This window comes from Nomascus leucogenys, chromosome 4, assembly GCF_006542625.1.
Source record: "Nomascus leucogenys isolate Asia chromosome 4, Asia_NLE_v1, whole genome shotgun sequence".
Lineage (NCBI taxonomy): Eukaryota > Metazoa > Chordata > Mammalia > Primates > Hylobatidae > Nomascus > Nomascus leucogenys.
In genome coordinates, this window is record NC_044384.1 from 105099064 (window position 1) to 105117816 (window position 18753).

The following is an 18753-nucleotide window of genomic DNA, read 5'->3' on the forward strand; positions in this document are numbered from 1 at the left end:
GCCACCCTGGTCAAGACAGTGTTGTCTGTCATCTGGACTGGGGCAACAGCCTCCCTGTTTGCTTCTCTGCCCCTTCTTCTACCTTTTCCTCCTTTATTGAAGTGTAATCCACATACCATACTACTCACCCATTCAAATTTAGGCCATTTCCATCACTCCTTCCCCACCCACTACCCCCAATTCTCTCTTGCTCCTTTGATATGAATCCCCATTCCCACTCCCAGGACTAGGCAACATGGGAGGTGGAGGCTGAGATCTCTCCACTGCACTCCAGCCTGTGTGACAGAGTGAAACTCCATCTCAAAAAAAAAAAAAATCTAACTATAATTGTTGAATTGTCTCTTTGTCCTTTTAATTCCATCAGTTTTTACTTCATATATTTTAAGTTGTTAGTTGCATATACATTTATGATTCTTATATCTTCCTGACATACATCAGGGGAGCTCCTGCTATTGACCCTTTTATTATTATGAAATGTCCTTCTTTATTCTTAACAATATTGTTTCTTAAATATATTTTGTCTGATATTAATATAGTCACTCTAACTCTTTTATAGTTATGTTTTACACGATATGGTGATATTGTTTGGCTGTGTCCCCACCCAAATCTCATCTTGAATTGCAGCTCTTGTAATTCCCACACGTCGTGGGAGGGACCTGGTGGGAGGTAATTGAATCATGGGAGCAGGTCTTTCTTGTGCTGTTCTCGTGAGAATAAGTCTCATGAGATCTGGTGGTTTTATAAATGGCAGTTCCTCTGCATAAGCTCTCTTTTTGCTGCTGCCATGTAAGACGTGCCTTTGCTTCTCCTTTGCCTTCCACCATGGTTGTGATTCCTCCCTAGCAATGTGGAACTATGAATCCATTAAACCTCTTTTCTTTATAAATTACCTGGTATCGGTTATGTCTTTTTTGTGTGCAGTGGCATAATCTCAGCTCACTGCAACCTCCACTATCCAGTTTCAAGTGATTCTCCTGCCTCAGCCTCCCAAGTAGTTGGGATTACAGGTGTGTGCCAGCACATCCGGCTAATTTTTGTATTTTTAGTAGAGATGGGGTTTTGCCATGGTGTTCAGGCTGGTCTTGAACTTCTGGGCTCAAGCAATCTGTCCACCTCAGCCTCCCAAAGTGCTAGAAGTACAGGCATGAGCAACCACACCCAGCTTGCACTGATAATTTATAGCAATATAAAATCCTGGAAGGCAGCCGCAGTGTATTATTTATCTTAACTTCCCTACATGTACACAGTGAATGACACATCTGAGGTGCTTCAAAATACATACTGTATTGATCTGCTTTGCATATATTCATAGAAATGCCTTTGGGGAAGAAATACCAATCTTAAAATTATTAGTTGAACTTAATTCCCACTCTTACAAAAGTAATTAGAACATTTTGTTATTCATTTCTAGTTAAGTAATTTGAAGCAAGTTACATTTGTAGATATCTCAGCAAACAAGTTTTCCAGTGTCCCAATCTGTGTCCTGCGGATGTCGAATTTGCAGTGGTTGGATATCAGCAACAATAACCTGACCGACCTGCCGCAAGATATAGACAGGTAGCTACTTGCATTCTAAGGTGAGGTGTATGTATTAGTTACTAACGCTTCGAACACTGTTAACATTTAAAACATGTACAGTACATGAATGTTCTTTGGAATCAACTAATTTTCCAGAATTTCTTGTTTCCAGGAAATCAGTTTCCAAGGAAATTATAGAATAAGACAATTTCCAGTCTGCATCATACATGTATGTGTTTACGTGCATTTGAACACATCTTCATTGTCTTGATGAACTTTAATTTGCTTTAGTCTTCCATAGAATGGCACCATTAACTTTCCTTCACTCTACAGAAGTGGAAAAGTTAATTTATTAAGTATAGAATAGAAACATATCACTGTATGCTTAGAATATCAATGAGGACAAATTTTATTAGTTTCACTTATTGATTCATTATACATAAACTTTCAAACAAAATTGATATACTTAGCCAGGTTTTCAAATTATATTCTTTCAAATCAAAAGTACACATATTTTTAAATTTTTATTTTTGGTTGAGACAGGGTCTTGCTTTGTTTCCCAGGCTGGTCTCAAACTCCTGGGTGCAAGCAATCCTTCTGCCTTGGCCTCTCAAAGTTCTGTGATTATAGGCATGCCACTGTGCCTGGCCCAAATTATATTCTTGCAGCTATTTCATGTTTTTTAAAATAAGAATTATCATGTAAGATTCAGTCATTCACTTATGATATTATTAGACTCCAGTATGGCAAGCCTAGAGAATGGGATGGGTTTAAAGTGGTAAATGAAACACAATCTCTGGCATCCTGGAACCTACAATTTTTTTTTTTATTTATTTATTTATTTATTTATTTATTTATTTATTTATTTATTTATTTTTAGACAGAGTCCCGCTAGCTGACCCAGGCTGGACTGCAGTAGTGCAGTAATGGCTCACTGCAGCTTCGACTGCTTGGGCTCAAGCAATTCCCTCACCTCAGCCTCCCAAGTAGCTGGGGCCACAGATGTGTGCCATCACACCTGGCTAATTTTTTAAAATAATTATTTGCAGAGACAAGGTCTTGCTGTATTACCCAGGCTGGTCTTGAATTCCTGGACTCAAGTGATCCTCCTGCCTCAGCCTCCCAAAGTGCTGGGATTACAGGCATGAGCCACCGTGCCCGGCCTACAATCTTTTTTATAAAGAAACACAAGCAAGCTATGATGACACAGAGGCCAGCAATGGCTTAGGCCTGAATGCCATCTTGTATGACTTTTCTTGATTCCTGGTACATGTGATGTGTATTGATGCTTTCTAGGCTTTTGAGACTAAGAGGGAATCTTATAGTTTGCAACATGGGAACTTTATGAAATATTTTTGGGATTAGCCAAAGTTTTGGAAATAAATGAAAGAAAAATTCCCAGGGGCAGGCCACTGAGTTAGAATAAAATGGAAAACAGAATAAGACATATTTGGAACATATTTTGCTCATTTACTTTTCACTCTGCAGTTGCCTTCCTGTCTTAAAGTTGGAAGATGTGATGAGAGAAGGATAATAACTGGGCTTTAAAGATATACAAGAGGAGGCTGGGCACAGTGGCTCTTGGCTGTAATCCTAGCACTTTGAGAGGCCAAGGAAGGAGGATTGCTTAAAGCCAGGAGTTCAAGACAAGCCTAGGCAACATAGTGAGACCCCGTCTCTCTCATTAAAAAAAAAAAAGGTGTACCAAAGGAAGTACATTGCTAAAATCTGTTTATTCTCATTTCAATTCTAGTATGATTGCCTTCCCATGCCCTGTTAACCCTTGTAAATGCAGTAGACTCTCAGAAGGGACATACTGATGTTTGAGGCTCCATCATGGCCTAGTGTGTATTGTGCAGTATGCTTATCCCGCTGCTATAGCTGTGTCTTCAACTGGTGATTAAGTCAGTAAAAACTTACAAAAAATCATGTCACCTGGCATGACTTTAGTTATTTAAAACTTAGGCAGAGCATAGTGGCTCATGCCTGTAATCTCAACACTTTGGGAGGTTGAGGCGGGCAGATTGCTTGAGCCCAGGAGTTCAAGACCAGCCTGGACACTATGGCAAGACCCTCTGTCTCTACAAAAAATACAAAAAATAATTAGCCGGGCATGGTGGCGTGTGCCTGTAGTCCTAGTTACTCAGGAGTCTGAGGTGGGAGGATCATTGAGCCCAGGAAGTTGAGGCTGCAGTGAGCCGAGATTGTGCCACTGCACTCCAACCTGGGCAACATAGTAAGACCCTGTCTCAAAAAAAAAACCAAGAACAAAACTTAGAATAAGTTGGTTCTCATAAAGGTCACATGTATAAAATAAAGTAGGGACTTCCTATTAGAATTTATTTGTAATTCATGTTGGTTTTCTTAGCTATGATGCTAAGTCCAGTGCTATGATTGTTTTTACCTCTTCTTAGGCTAGAGGAGCTGCAGAGCTTTCTCTTGTATAAAAACAAGTTGACCTACCTTCCCTACTCCATGCTGAACCTGAAGAAGCTCACTCTGTTAGTCGTCAGTGGGGACCATTTGGTGGAGCTCCCAACTGCCCTTTGTGACTCGTCCACACCTTTAAAGTGAGTAGCCCAGAAATCCCAGTAGACACACTCAGACACAGGTAAGGAGTGAGAAGCACCGGAGCCTGGGAAGCTGTCTCAGGACCCGGATTAGATGGCTCTCATACTCTGAGAACCTTATCCTAACTCACAGAAGTTCTGGTGACTTTTTATAGGATTTTGGAGTTTGTGGCATATGACACGAGGAAGAGGCATAGGGTTCAGAGGATTTCTGCACAAATGCTGCATGCTGGTTGATGGTGTTGTGAGACATATGTCCAGGGCCTGTGATCTCTCGCTCAGTGCTCACATCGCTGCTGGCCTGGAGGGGTCAGCAGATGTTGAAAGGACCCTCCCTGGTTGCTTCACCCTTCTTTAGGTTTCCTTAAGTGAACCTATAAACCACCCACAACTAAGAAAAATCACCCATGCAAATGTACTCCAAATAACCTTCAATCTGGGGATGTGGAAGTGGACTTGAAAAGTCCTAGCTCCGCCCTCCCCTGAAATGACTCCAAGGCAGCTGATGGCTCCCTGGCAGCACATCCTCCCAGAATCCGGAGCTTTGGGGTTGCCCCATTAATTCTACCTGAGACCATTTTTGTCCATCCCTAGCGGTTTGGGCCCTCCCCACATTCTTCACACGAGGCTGCTCTAGTAAGAGCCACCTTCTCTCTGTCCAGAGACCCATTGGCCTTGAACACCAGGTGGCTCTTAACACAACCACTAGCGAGAATATTTCCCCAGGACTCCTAGTTCTTCAGTGGTAAGAGCTTACTGTCAGCAGAGTTCAATCTTATCTTCCTGTCCTTGCAATAAATGCATGGCAAACAAATAAAGAGTTTCGACCGCTGGAGAGAAAGAGACCAACTTCATATCTGCATAAGCACAAGATAAACAGGGTGTAAGACATCTCACACATGCCCTACTCCGCTCCTTCCACTAGAACAGGTCTTCCACTGTGCTTGGCTGTGTGTGGAATATTGTTTGAATAAGAAGAGGACCACTGGTGAGAGGGGTAGCAGGACTCCTCCCTAGAGCCCCTTCCACATCCAGCTCCTGGAAGCAGGCTTGGCAGCTTCACGTCTCATAGCAGTCAGGGTAAACCTGTCACCTAACTAAAGTAATTTCAAATGATATAATTGTAGGACTCAGAAATCTAAGAGAATCAGATGGAAGCTCTTTGAATTATTGAAATTTCAATAAAAAAGGATACAGGTTTGCATAAAAATTTAATAGCTTACTGATTCTTAGAAATAACCTGTAGAAGTTCAAGACCAGCCTGGCCAACATGGTGAAACCCCATCTCTACTAAAAATACAAAAAATTAGCTGGGCACAGTGATGGGCACCTGTAATCCCAGCTACTCAGGAGGCTGAGGCAGGAGAATCGCTTGAAACCGGGAGGCGGAGGTTGCAGTGAGCCGAGGTCGCACCACTGCACTACAGCCTGGTGACAGAGTGAGACTCCATCAAAAAAAGAAAAAAAAAAAAAAAAAAGGAAATAACCTGTAGAAAAATAATGGAAGAAATGATGACATTAATAATAATAACCAAAAAATCTAAAATATCTAGGAAAACCTCTAGTGAAAATCATTCTCTTACATGAAGAGTATTAAACAGTCTTCCCAAAGAATAATAAAGAAGACTTGAATATTTGAAAAAGGTATAATGTATCTTTTCTGGGTGAAAAGTTGGTCAAGATGTGATTTTTTCCAAAAATTATACTTAAGTGTAATGTAATTCCAATCATAACTCTAATGGAATTTCTTTTTTGGAGCTTGAAAAATGTATTTGACAGTATGTGTAGAAGGACAAAAGCTAAGGACAGTAATAATAATTTTAGAAAACAAGAGTAATGTGACAGAACTTGGCTTATCAAGGATCATAGTGTGGCTGGGCACAGTGGCTCATGCCTGTAACCTAACCCTTTGTGAGGGTGAGGCAGGAGGATTGCTTTAGCTCAGGAGTTCGAGACCAGTGTGGGTAACATAGCAAGATACTGTATCTACAAAAAATTAAGAAATTAGCCAGGCATGGTGATATGCCCCTGTAGTCCTAGCTACTTGGGAGGCTGAGGCAGGAGGATTGCTTGAGCCCGGGAGTTCGACGTTTCAGTGAGCCGTGATCGCACTGCTGCACTCCAACCTGAGCAACACAGCAAGACCCTGTCAAAAAAAAAAAAAAAAAAAAGCCTGGCTTGGTGGCATGTGCCTGTAGTCCCAGCTACCTGGGAGGCTGAGGTGCAAGAGTCGCTTGAGCTTGGGAGGTCGAGGCTGCAGTGAGCTATGATTGTTCACCACTGCACTGCAGCCTGGATGACAGAGCAAGACTCTATCTGAAAAAAAAAAAAAAATTAATTACAATACATTTAGAAGGGGTGACCTCAAAATGATGCAATGCTGGGCAATGATTTGTAGGTGAGTTATTGGAAGAGAATAGATAGTCCTGAAATCAATGCTAATACGTGATATAGGAATTTTCATAAGCAACTGGGGAAAGTATGAATGACTTCATATGGTATGAAGAAACTGGCTAGTGATAAAGCCTGTTCTTCACTTTATAGCATAAGAAATCTTGGAGTACATTGCTATATATGCCATATATAGTTAATATCACAAATATATGGTATAAATAGCATATAGAAAGAAAACCAGACCAAGAGACAAGTTAAATATAAAAAGAAAGTTATTAAAAGAATAAGGAATGCCATGTTAATGATGATGGCTTGATCCCTTTTAACACTTATACACTTATCCTTTATAAGAGCCTATTAAAATGAAAGGAAAAAATTTAAAATATGAGAAATCTCAATATTTTTATGAGATACATCAAGCAGACAGAATAGCAGTCATTGATGAAAGTAAGGTGAAACAGACCAAATGCCAGAGAACAAGCCGAGGAGCAGGCCAATCTGTCCTGAAGATGCTTGGTGGCCAGAAATTTCGGTACAGGGAGTTGTAGACAGAAATATGGTGCTTAAAACAAGAGGAAAAACGGAAGAATTTTTATATCAACAGGCACCCCCCAACCTCCTCCTTAATTACAAGGGGCAGACCACTCTGTACCAGCAGTCCAGGCCCCAGACCAAAAGCCTGAGATTTTCTCTAAGGTAGCCCTGGAGAAAAGACCCCAGAGTTCTGTGTTTGGCGACTGCCCTGGGGACCTGCTAGCTCCGTCCCTGAGTGATCACCCACAGTGAGGCCAGTACCTTGGCCAGCGCTGCATACATACTCAGGGGCCCAGCCAAATTCTGCCGTCTCATTCTCAGATATGAAGGCATTACCAGCCTTACCAGATAGTTGTCACAAAAATGTAAATGTTATTTATTGATTTTCAATTTTAGAATCAAACTGCAGGCAAAAGAAAAGTGAGATGTGATTACACATCAGAATGTGTATAGTATTGACCTTAACAAAGTAAAAGTACACAATGTCTGTGATTGTGCTTTGAGATGCATCAAAAAAAATGAGATGTCTGACACGTGGATAGATGGGTGGATAGATGTGTGAACAGATGGGTGGGTAGATGGGTGCATGGATGGGTGGATAGATGGGTGGACAGATGGGTGGATGGATGGTTGGATAAATGGGTGGATGGTGGGTGGATAGATGGGTGGATAGATGGGTAGATGGTGGGTAGATGGATGGGTGGATGGATGGATGGATAGATGGGTGGATAGTTGGGCGGATAGGTGTGTGGACAGATGAGTGGATATGTGTTAAAATAAAGCAAGTATAGCAAAATATTCAACATGGAATCTAGGGGATTGTACATGGGTGTTCACTGTGAACTTTTTTCTACTTTTGTGAATATTTAAGAATTTTCATAATGAAATGTTTAAAAAGTAAAATAGTAGGTAAAAATTTGGAAGTGTGAAGGTTGGGAAACTGGAAAGAAGGGGAGAAATACCAACACTTGATTGAATGACATGCAAGTATTTGTCCTAAGGTAAAAGGTATTTTAAATAGATTAAGGAAAAACAGTGATAGACCAATGAAAAAAGATTGCTTTTGGGATCTGAAGAGTAATCAAAGGGAGGGTGAGAGACTATTGCTTCACAAAGAAGCACGATTACATTCTGAAGATTTAAAAATATGTACAATGATTACTTTGATTAAAAAATTTAAGAATGATAAAATGTAGGTATATTTCTTATTTTTGAATAGGGAAGGATGATAAACATTAACTCAGTGAAAAAATTATAAAGTAAAAGTTGAATGGTTCTATCTACATTAAACATTACAACTTTTAAACTTTCTCCATGTTCAGACATTAAATAAAATTAAAAGGAAAATGAAGTGGGAAATATATATGTATACTAAAATACAACACTCGTGGCTCATATCTTCCATATATACAGCCCTCGTCTATAATCCAATGAGAACACGCTAACATCTCAAGACAGCAGGGCCTGCAACTGCAACCAAAAACTATTTAAGAGATTTACTGTTTTGAATTGAAATAATTATAACATTTTTCACATCGATACATCTTTGAAAATTGTGAAGACGGAAGATCAAATGCCATTTGGGTTTCCCCGCTTTAGCTTGTGTGTGTGTGTGTGTGTGTGTGTGTGTGTGTTTTAGCAGTAGTTCATCTTTCATTTAATTTTATTCTTATTTTTTCAGAGATGAGGTCTCTCTCATTCTGTTGCCCAGGCTAGAGTGCAGTAGTGTCGTCACAGCTCACTGGAGCCTTGACTTCCTTGGACTAAGCGATTCTCTTGCCTCAGCCTGCCGAGTAGCTGGGATGACAGGCATGTGCCACCACACTCAGCTAATCTTTTATATTTCTTGTAAAGATGGAGTCTCTCTATGCTGCCCAGGCTGGTCTCCAACTCCTGGCCTCAACCGTATCCTCCTGCCTTGGCCTCCTAAAATGCTGGGATTATAGGCATGAGCCTCTGTTCCTGTCCTATCTTTTATTTATTTATTTGTTTATTTTTGAGATTGAGTCTCCCTCTGTTGCCCAGGCTAGAGTGCCATGGCGTGATTTCGGCTCACTGCAACCTCTGCCTCCCAGGTTCAAGCAATTCTCCTGCCTCAGCCTCCTGAGTAGCTGGGATTATAGGTGCCTGCCACCACACCCAGCTAATTTTTGTATTTTTAGTAGAGACGGGGTTTCACCATGTTGTTTAGGCTGGTCTCGAACTCCTGACCTCAGGTGATCCACCTGCCTCAGCCTCCCAAAGTGCTGGGATTACAGGAGTGAGCCACTGCACCCAGCCATGTCCTATCTTTTAAATACCCATTTTGTGGGGATTTTCCTTAAGTCCTTTGTAATTTGGACACATCATTTTAAAGTTGGATGTCCCTTACTGGGAGTAACATCAAACATTGCATGACTACATGCAGCTGTGAGGATCTGCCTGAGAGGAGGTGTTACTGTCCACTCCATGGCCTCCTGTCCTCTCTGCCTGTGACTAAGGAGCTCTCATTTCCGCATCAGGCCTCTGAAAAGTCTGTACTTTAAAATTGGCTCTATATTACTGTTGGATTATTCCACACTGGAATTCCACTGGTGATGCTGGTATCATGTGGTCAGTTGTGACTTTTAAAGATAAGCCAGAACTTGGGATAACAGAGGTTATTTTATGTGAGGAATTTTGCAGTTTAAAATGCACAGGCGATAATGTGATACTTTCCATGCTTTCTCGAATAGATTTGTAAGCCTTATGGACAACCCTATTGATAATGCCCATTGTGAAGATGGCAATGAAATAATGGAAAGTGAACGGGATCGCCAACATTTTGATAAAGAAGTTATGAAAGCCTATATTGAAGACCTTAAAGAAAGAGGTGGGTTACTCATATTTAAAAATTATTTAAAATTAGTGTACAGACTTCCACTTATGGAATACATTTGTTAATAGAAGTCAAATTGACAAAAAGTTTATTGGTTGAGGGGCATGTTACTTTGTAAATTATTTTTCCATTTACCCTCCAATACACTCCAAATGATACATTTCCTTAAAATATCAAATTGTCCTAGTCCACTTGAATGCTTGATGAATCATCCACTGTTTGACAGGGAGGCTGGGAAACGTGCACTTAAAATGTCAGGGTTGCATTACTAACCATACGTGAGTTTTTAACTAAACGATATTGACAAAATAGTATCCTAAGTTACTAGAAAAATAAGATGTCATTTCAAAATCCATTTACATTCAACTTTTGAAAAAGTTATCTCACATAAATCAAGAACACTTACATAAAAATCACAAAAGGGAAAGCACAGGATGGCCAATTTGTGCATAGATGCATTTAGTTTTGGTTCCCATAGGGTGGTGAGAATACAGAGGGGCGAGGGGGGTCAAGTACCTCAGGAAAGGGTGGGAAGGCTTTTTCCCAGCTCCAGATTCTGGCGGCTGTTTCCAAAGGAGTGGAGAGATCCTAATGGTGTTCTGGAAGCCTTAAGGCCTTCCTTCCATCGCAAGACAGCTTCCCTAGGAAAAAGGCATACATCAGTCTTTGGTCTTCTAATCACTGCCTCCTTTCTGGGTGTGGATGCCTGAGAGTCATTCCTTAATTTTTCAGTTCTTTGATGAGCTAGGTGCAGACCTGGCAGGAAGAGAGATGTCCCACATGTGGATTTAGGAAGGAAGCAGCACTGGCCCTGGGCCTCTGATGATGAGCATCTGTGGGCAATCTCCCTCAGCCACTCTCAGAAAATGGCATGTGTGAGCATGCCCCTCCCTCATCAGTAGATGTCTGAAGACGATTAGTCACATTCAGATAGTTAGAAATGATGGAAAGTGTCACTTATTGGGCAAATTAAAAATTGTTTCAGCTAAACTAAAATTTCTATATGGTTACTTTTAATCTGTTTGGATATCCCTAATTTTGAATGCTGAACTAATATGAAATAAATTAGAAATTTATTGTAAATGTGAAACTGAAATAACAGAACCATTTATTTGTCAAAATTTACCTTTGGGTTGTATGGTTTTCCTCTTGTGAGAACCTTTAGTGTTCCATTTTATTCATTTATTTATTCATAATTATATTGTAGTGCTATTATGTAAAACTACAAGAAAGAAAGAAAATAGGTGTTAAGTTTTGGATCTATGTGGCCAGCAATAATAATTTGCTTTTAAAATTAATCAATTTAAATAAAATAAATATATTTATATATTATAAAATATCATTTAATAAATATATTATTTATTATTAATTTTATTGATAATATATTATTAGTTATTATTTACTTAAATAAATTAATTTATTTTAAAATAATTTGCTTTTAAAAATTAACTTTAGGGATGATAGATTTTTAATTTGTTCACTTATTTCTAAATAATAATAATTTATTCTGTATATATTCATATATATTAGATTGAACACATGATATTGCTAATATTCAGCTGGTTTTGTCCTACAGAAATGACACTTTTTAATGTTTCAACCTAGATATGGTCAGGCATGTGCTCTGAATTTTAAAAAATTTGTTCGTTTTCTTTTCTTTATCATGGTGTCTTCCCTGTTTTCCTTCTTTCCCCATCAGACCAATGTCTGAGTGAAAAAATAGTAGATTTAATCTGCCCACAAGGACCTACAACCTTGTGTGATTCAAGAAGGATGAGGATGTGAAGCCCTCACTGGTCCTCAAGCTTTAGTGAACATAGGAATGAGAGTTTTTACTCATCAGGCCTGGGGCAGGGCCTGAGAAAGTACACTTCTGACCAGCTCCCTGGTGATGTTGATGCCTTGTGTCTGAGAAGTACACTTTGAGAGCCATTGGTGTAGACCATCCTTTGACAAAACTTTGGCTGTGAAAGGAGAGAGAAGAGGGGTCAGCATCTAGTGGGAAGAGCAAGGCTGAGAGAAGGTTTACTTTCAAAGATCATGTATGGTTTAGGAACAGCCCAAACTTCTCTTATAAATGGTACCCTCTGCCACCTACTAGCCACAGACCCAAGTCCATGACCATCTATTTCTATTTTGTCAACTATTAATACTATAGGGTCATACAGCTTCCAAGATCTTGATGTAACTGTGAGTTGGCTGGAAAGATGGCCAAATAATGAAAGTTAATGATTCTTAGATATAAACATTTCTAAAGTTGGACTGCACATTTGTGATGGCTTACTTAATGGTGACAAATGCATTATTTATCACCTATACAGTATCTCTGTACTTAAAACATGAAGTGACAATAATGAGTATATTGAAATAGGCCATAGCATGTAGTTAGATTTCATAATAAAATGGTGAATGATTGAGCATATTTTTTTCTTTCTGTTACAGAATCCGTTCCCAGCTATACCACCAAAGTGTCTTTTAGCCTTCAACTTTGATATCCATCAGAAGACTGCAAATCTCACTACTCTCTGGAGCTATATATAAATCTTTGTTATGATCATGTCATATAGGAAGAATGGCTTGTGCTTAAGGACAAAGTCTAGAAACCACTATCATAGTTGCTAAGAAAAATGGTTTTCAAATGTCAAATACATGAATATCTCCCTCCATGGACTGGAGAATTGAAAAACTGGTTTATATATTGATATTTCCAGGTTCATTTGCATACATTTGTTTCCAAATAATGCACATTTAATATGTTTTAAAATGTCTTATTTTTAAGAATTATAACTAAAAGACCAAATACTGAAGTTAAGTGCATTGTTTTCAGGAATCAAAAGATAAAGGGGCAGGGTGTGGTGTGGCTCACACCTGTAATCCTAGCACTTTGGGAGGCCGAAGTGGGTGGATCACCTGAGGTCAGGAGTTCCAGACTAGTTTGGCCAACATGGCGAAACCCCATCTCTACTAAAAATACAAAAAATTAGCTGGGCATGGTGGCAGGTGCCTGTAATCCTAACTACTCAGGAGGCTGAGGCAGGAGAATCACTTGAACCTGGGAGGCGGAAGTTGCAGTGAGCCGAGATTGTGCCACTGCACTCCAGCCTGGGTGACAGAGCCAGACTCTGTCTCAAAAAAAAAAAAAAAAAAAAGATAAAGGGATGGTGAAAAGAGCATTTATATTGGACTAATCAGATGAGAGTATTTTGTTATTTTGAAAGAGTTTAATTATTTCTTTTACTGAGAAAAATCTTCCTTGAGTTTATATAAACTGCTATTTCCATATGTTTTAAGTTATATTTTAGCAAGTGTAGACTCCCAGGAGAGACTTGTAGGTACAATCTAGGCCTTGAAGAAAGAAAGGCTGGAATATCTGCCCATGCTTTGGGCACGAGATGCTCAGATGGTGCATGGGTAGCTCTAGTTGAGGAAGTGTGGGCCTGGCTGTTCATGGGAAGTCTTCAATGGCCTTCATGGATGGCCATCCTGCCCTGAGTGGTCACCTTGGGGGTCCTGGGACACACCTCAGTAAAGAGCAAAGGCAATGCCCTCAGGGTCCCTTCCTCCAAGATGGCCATGTAGGGCAACGGAGATGACCAGTCCACACTGATAAGGAGTTCCTATCAAGGCTTCCTTGTGGGTACCACAGGACAACTCTGCCCATAGCAAAGATGCTTCAGTCCGGAGGGAGCCCATGGGCTGTTTGAATCTGGGAGAGGTGGGATTCATTACAGGACTTTGGGCTCTTATGTCACATCACATGATTTGGAGAAATTAGACACAATCTCTTATTTTTATACCACTGTCTTGGGCTAAAATAAACAGGTTGTGGCTCATGTGGTGTTGAAGATAAATAAGCTTAAACAAATAACTTTGGCCGGGCATGGTGGCTAACACCTATAATCCCAGCACTATGGGAGGCCGAGGCAAGCAGGTTGTTTGAGCCCAGGAGTTTGAGAACAGGATTTCGAGAACAGCTTGGGCATCATGGCGAAACCGCATCTCCACAAAAAATTCAAAAAATTAGCCAGGTGTGGTGGCACGTGCTTGTGGTCCCAGCTACTCAGGAGGCTGAGGTGGGAAAATCACTTGAGCCTGGGAGGTCGAGGCTGCAGTGTGCTGTGATTGTGCCACTGCCCTCCAGCCTGGGTGACAGAGTGAGACCCTGTCTCAAAAGCAAAACAAACAGCAATAACAATATTATTATTGTTATAACTAAAAAAACAAGCAGCTTTTGTGACTAAGAAGGAAAATATGCATATAGTGGCGTATTTTTATATGAATCGTCTCCTCTGTGGTCCTGCCCAGTACCATCCAGTGGAGCTTTCTGCAGTGACGGAAATGTTCTGTATTTGCGTTGTCCAACGTGGTAAACCAGACACATGTGATTCTTGAGCACTTGAACAATGACTGATGTGATTGAAGAACCCATCTTTCAATTCAATTAAATTTAAATAGTCACATTTAACGGTTGATCTTTCAGTGTTTCCAGCAACAACCTAAACACCTTTATCAGTGCCTAGGAATGTTCAAGGCCCAGGCTGGGGTTCAGACCTGCAGAGGAAAACATCAGCTGGCTGGGTCAAGGCACCGTGTGTTTCTTGGTCAGGACAGAGACAAAAATGAGGAAAACTAGGGGACCCCACACACACATGTGGCTACCATACTCCCAAACAGGTCTAGCCAGTTTTTTGTTTTTTGGAAGTTAATCTGGGGTAGAAATGTATGGTGATTTTTATTTTCTCTGTCTGAAGAACCAGCCATTTTTAAAAAGGTTATTATTGACATCCCAATATTTTGTCTTGATGGGCTTACTCATAAGTCCAAACATTTTATTCTCAACAGGTGTAAAACAGGCAGAGCGTTCTAAAACCGCATGGTAGTGCTTCAGTGGAGGACTGCTTCCACTTAGAGGCAAACTCTGCAAAGTAGGCTAAGAGAAGACAAGAGGGCCGGTGCGGTGACTGACGCCTGTAATCCCAGCACTTTGGGAGGCCGAGACGGGTGAATCACAAGGTCAGGAGTTCGAGACCAGCCTAAGCAACATGGTGAAACCCTGTCTCTATTAAAAATACAAAAAATTAGCCGGGTTTGGTGGCGGGCACCTGTAATCCCAGCTACTCGGGAGGCTGAGGCAGGAGAATCGCTTGAACCCAGGAGACAGAGGTTGCAGTAAGCTGAGATCCCACCATTGCACTCCAGCCTGGGCAACAGAGTGAGACTCCATCTCAAAAAAAAAAAAAAAAAAAAAGGGATGAAAAGAGTAGGAAAATGAGAAATCACCTTCGCTGAATCTTAAACAGTTACATTTTTTCTTTTTAACACTAAAAATACAATTCAAATTTATTAGCTATACTACTTGAATGATTTTGGAATTTTATTTCATGCTAAGGTATGTGTTACATATAGCCAAGTGGAAAATATATCTGAAGAGGGGCTTTCACACAAATAGACTGTTCATAATTTATGTAAATTTTATTTTAATAAAACCAGTTTTTTGTTTAAAAATCTTGTTTCACTGTCACATATGAAAAAAATACTGCATTGATATATAATTATTTCATGTTACATAATAACCCAAAACAAATATATTACTTGAATATGTTTGCAGAGATACTATTTAATTTATTCATATAAATGCACAGAAAGATTCCAAAGGAGAATATATATCTTAGGGAAAATATAGAGATTTGAAAATTTGACATGATGCAAATAGACTGATACATAATTTGGAAAGGTTATTTACATGGCAGAATACATGTATGAATATTAAAGTAATATGAATGGAAGAATAAAATATTCTTAGAAGAAAAACATCCTGGTTCTAAAAGCTTTTTATTAAACCTATTTTTTATATGTTGGAAGTGTAGGGGGGAAAAGATTTTTTTTCCTCATCTGTTGCTAGGTTTATGGCTGAGACTCCTATAACAAAAGATGGATTAAGAAGTGAAAATAGCAAAGAAATATATTTAATATAAGTTTTATTCAATATGGGAGGCTTCAGAAATGAAGACCCAAAGAAACAGGTAAATTTGTGTGTGTTTTTGTTTTTTTTTTTTGTTACCCAGGCTGGAGTGCGGTGGTATAATCTCAGCTCACTGTAACCTCCACCTCTCGGGCTGAAGTGACTCTTCCACCTCAGCCTCCTGAGTAGCTGGGATCACAGGTGTGTGCCACCACGCCCAGCTAATTTTTGTATTTTTAGTAGAGATGGGGTTTTGCCATGTTGGCCAGGCTGGTCTTGAACTCCTGACCTCAAGTGATCCTTCCACTTTGGCCTCCCAAATTGCTGGGATTACAGGCATGAGCCACTGTGCCTGGATAGCTAGTGCATTTTTTAATACTAAGTTTGATGATGAAGTGCATAGTTGTGGAAAAAGATGATTGGAGGACAACAGGGTGTTATCTAATAGAAATATGCTGGGGGAAACTTAACAAGGCCTGTCAGTTCAATTCTTCTAGGTGTCCCTGTGTCTTTGAGGATAAGGTTGTTCCTATAATTCAGATACAGGCAGGATACCTCTGCAAGGGGGCGTCTTATGACTGACTGCAGGGAGGAAGGTCAGATAATTCTGTTATGGCCTACTTCAGGGGTGAAGGCGGAGAGGAAAGTCAAAGATACCTTCCTGCTTCTGCCGTTTTCTCAAATGCCAAGGCGCCATATTTTGGGATAGAATGTAATGAAGCCCATAAGAAGTGAAGGGGCAAAGGCACTTAGGTGAAATCCTTAAGTGGTGTATTGTAATTAATAGCAAGACTCACATCTGGTTTCTTGACTGTAGCTTTAATTTTATTTCCACCAGAATCTCTTAAATTTATTGATGGTTCTAGCCACCCTCCCCACCCACATGTTTCCTTGTTTGGGGTGTAATGGATCATGGAGCTAGTAAGCTATAAAGTAGTGAATTAAATCCTTACTACCGTATTCCTCCCAGTTTGAACTGTGGAATAATTCAACAGTCCTTTTTGTACAGAGACAAAAGGTCATTTTAATTTTAATAACTGGATGTGGTAGGAGATGATTCCTTCTCACTTTCTCACTTTTCTGTAGGAAGACCCAGCAAGCTTCTCAACTCTCCTTCTGGCTTAGACACGCCTCTTTCTGAAGGCTTAGCTGGTGTTTATTTGGGTCATTAGAGCAGACATTCACAAAATGGTCAGTTTTTTAAACTTTAAAAGGGAAAGGTTGAGGAAGTGGATATCCAATCCTATTGCTTACTGAGGTACGTATTCTAATTGGCTCAGAATGGATTATGTTTTCACCCAAAGACCATTCTGTGTTTGAGCCAAAGTTTAGTGCTTTATAATTGTACTGAGGGTACTAATCCTTTTTAAAACGAGGATTTGGTTTTGATACATAGATGACTTATGTTTCTTACTCCAGCTTTGACCTTCAATATTGGCACCTGTTTCTGGTTTCTCCTCTATGGGGCAGCTCCACTTGGGAATCACATTGACATCTAAAACAAGTGTATTACAGGTGTGTTTATTTTCTTCCTCCATTTCCCAAAGTTACATGACCAATACTTACAAATGTGTAATTCTATATAATTTTCTTTTTGAAAAATTACCTACTTAAAAAAACCCACAGATCTTACTCATTTCTCTTTTCTTTAAAATGTTTACTTGATTCTAATTTTTCCTGATTAATAAGGAGGACATTTTTTTCTAGTATCTCATCTTTGAGCTTCTCCCACACTACTTGTCAGTGGCAAGATCTGTCATCAAAGTCAGTTTAGACCACATGATAGCATTTCTTAGGATTTTGAAGGGCTTTCCAATTCTTTCTTGAGATTAAAGATCTTGGCTCTAGTCTTCAGTGAGCTCACAAATAATCTAACTTCCATTTCTTTTATTGTTCTAATTATCCAAGTTTAAAAAATTATCGTCTAGTTTGTTTTCCTTATTTAATCGGTGCTATGATATATAAATATTGTTTGTGATATTGCCTTGAAAGTGTGAATGTGCATCATAAAATAGCATTTTCTAGAAATGCAAATCAAAATGACTACAAGATATCACTTCATACCCATACGTATGGCTATGATAAAAGAAAACAAAAGCAGAAAATGACAAGTATTTGTGAGGATGTAGAATAATTGAAACCCTTGCGCACTGTTGGTGGGGTTGCAAAACGGTGTTATCATTGTGGAAAACCATGATAGTTCCTCAAAAAAATTAAAAATAGAACTACCATATGATCCAGAAATCTCACTTCTAGGTATATACCCAAAAGGATTGAAAGAAGGGTCTCACTTAAAATAAAAAAAATAAAAAAAAAAAAGAAGGGTCCCAACGAGGGATATTTGCACATTCATGTTCATAGCAGCTCAGTTCAAAATAGCCAAGAAGATGGGCTGGGCGCGGTGGCTCAAGCCTGTAATCCCAGCACTTTGGGAGGCCGAGGCGGGCGGATCACGAGGTCAGGAGATCGAGACCATCCTAGATAACACGGTGAAACCCCGTCTCTACTTAAAATACAAAAAAATAGCCAGGCATGGTGGCAGGCACCTGTAGTCCCAGCTACTCAGGAGGCGGAGGCAGGAGAATGGCGTGAACCTAGGAGGTGGAGTTTGCAGTGAGCCGAGATCACGCCACTGCACTCCAGCCTGGGTGACAGAGCGAGACTCCATCTCAAAAAAAAAAAAAAAAAAAAAAAATAGCCAAGAAGAGTAAGCAACACAAATGTTTATCAATGGGTCAATGGATGAATGGATAAACAACATGTGGAGTATTATTCAGCCTTAAGAAGGAGAGAAATTCTGACACATACTACAACATGGATGAACCTTGAGGATGTTAAGTTAAATGAAATGAGCCAGTCACAAAAAGACTAATGCTGTGTGATTTCACTTATTTGCAGTATCTAATGTAGTCAGATTC

General features: G+C 39.7%; 1 protein-coding gene across 2 annotated transcripts in view; it reads left to right on the forward strand.

Moving 5' to 3' along the window:
* The window catches only part of LRRC2 (leucine rich repeat containing 2), a 59827-nt gene extending 46827 nt beyond the window's left edge, over positions 1-13000 (forward strand). The window contains exons 6-9 of one of the 2 annotated variants that reach the window (XM_003256983.4): positions 1412-1557; positions 3933-4088; positions 9731-9867; positions 12316-13000. In XM_003256983.4, the coding sequence (XP_003257031.1) occupies positions 1412-1557; positions 3933-4088; positions 9731-9867; positions 12316-12365 (489 nt within the window). In that variant the 3' untranslated portion in view covers positions 12366-13000. The remainder of the gene's footprint in view (positions 1-1411; positions 1558-3932; positions 4089-9730; positions 9868-12315) is intronic. The other variant, XM_003256982.3, reaches the window with a different exon arrangement.
* Positions 13001-18753: the final 5753 nt, after the last annotated feature.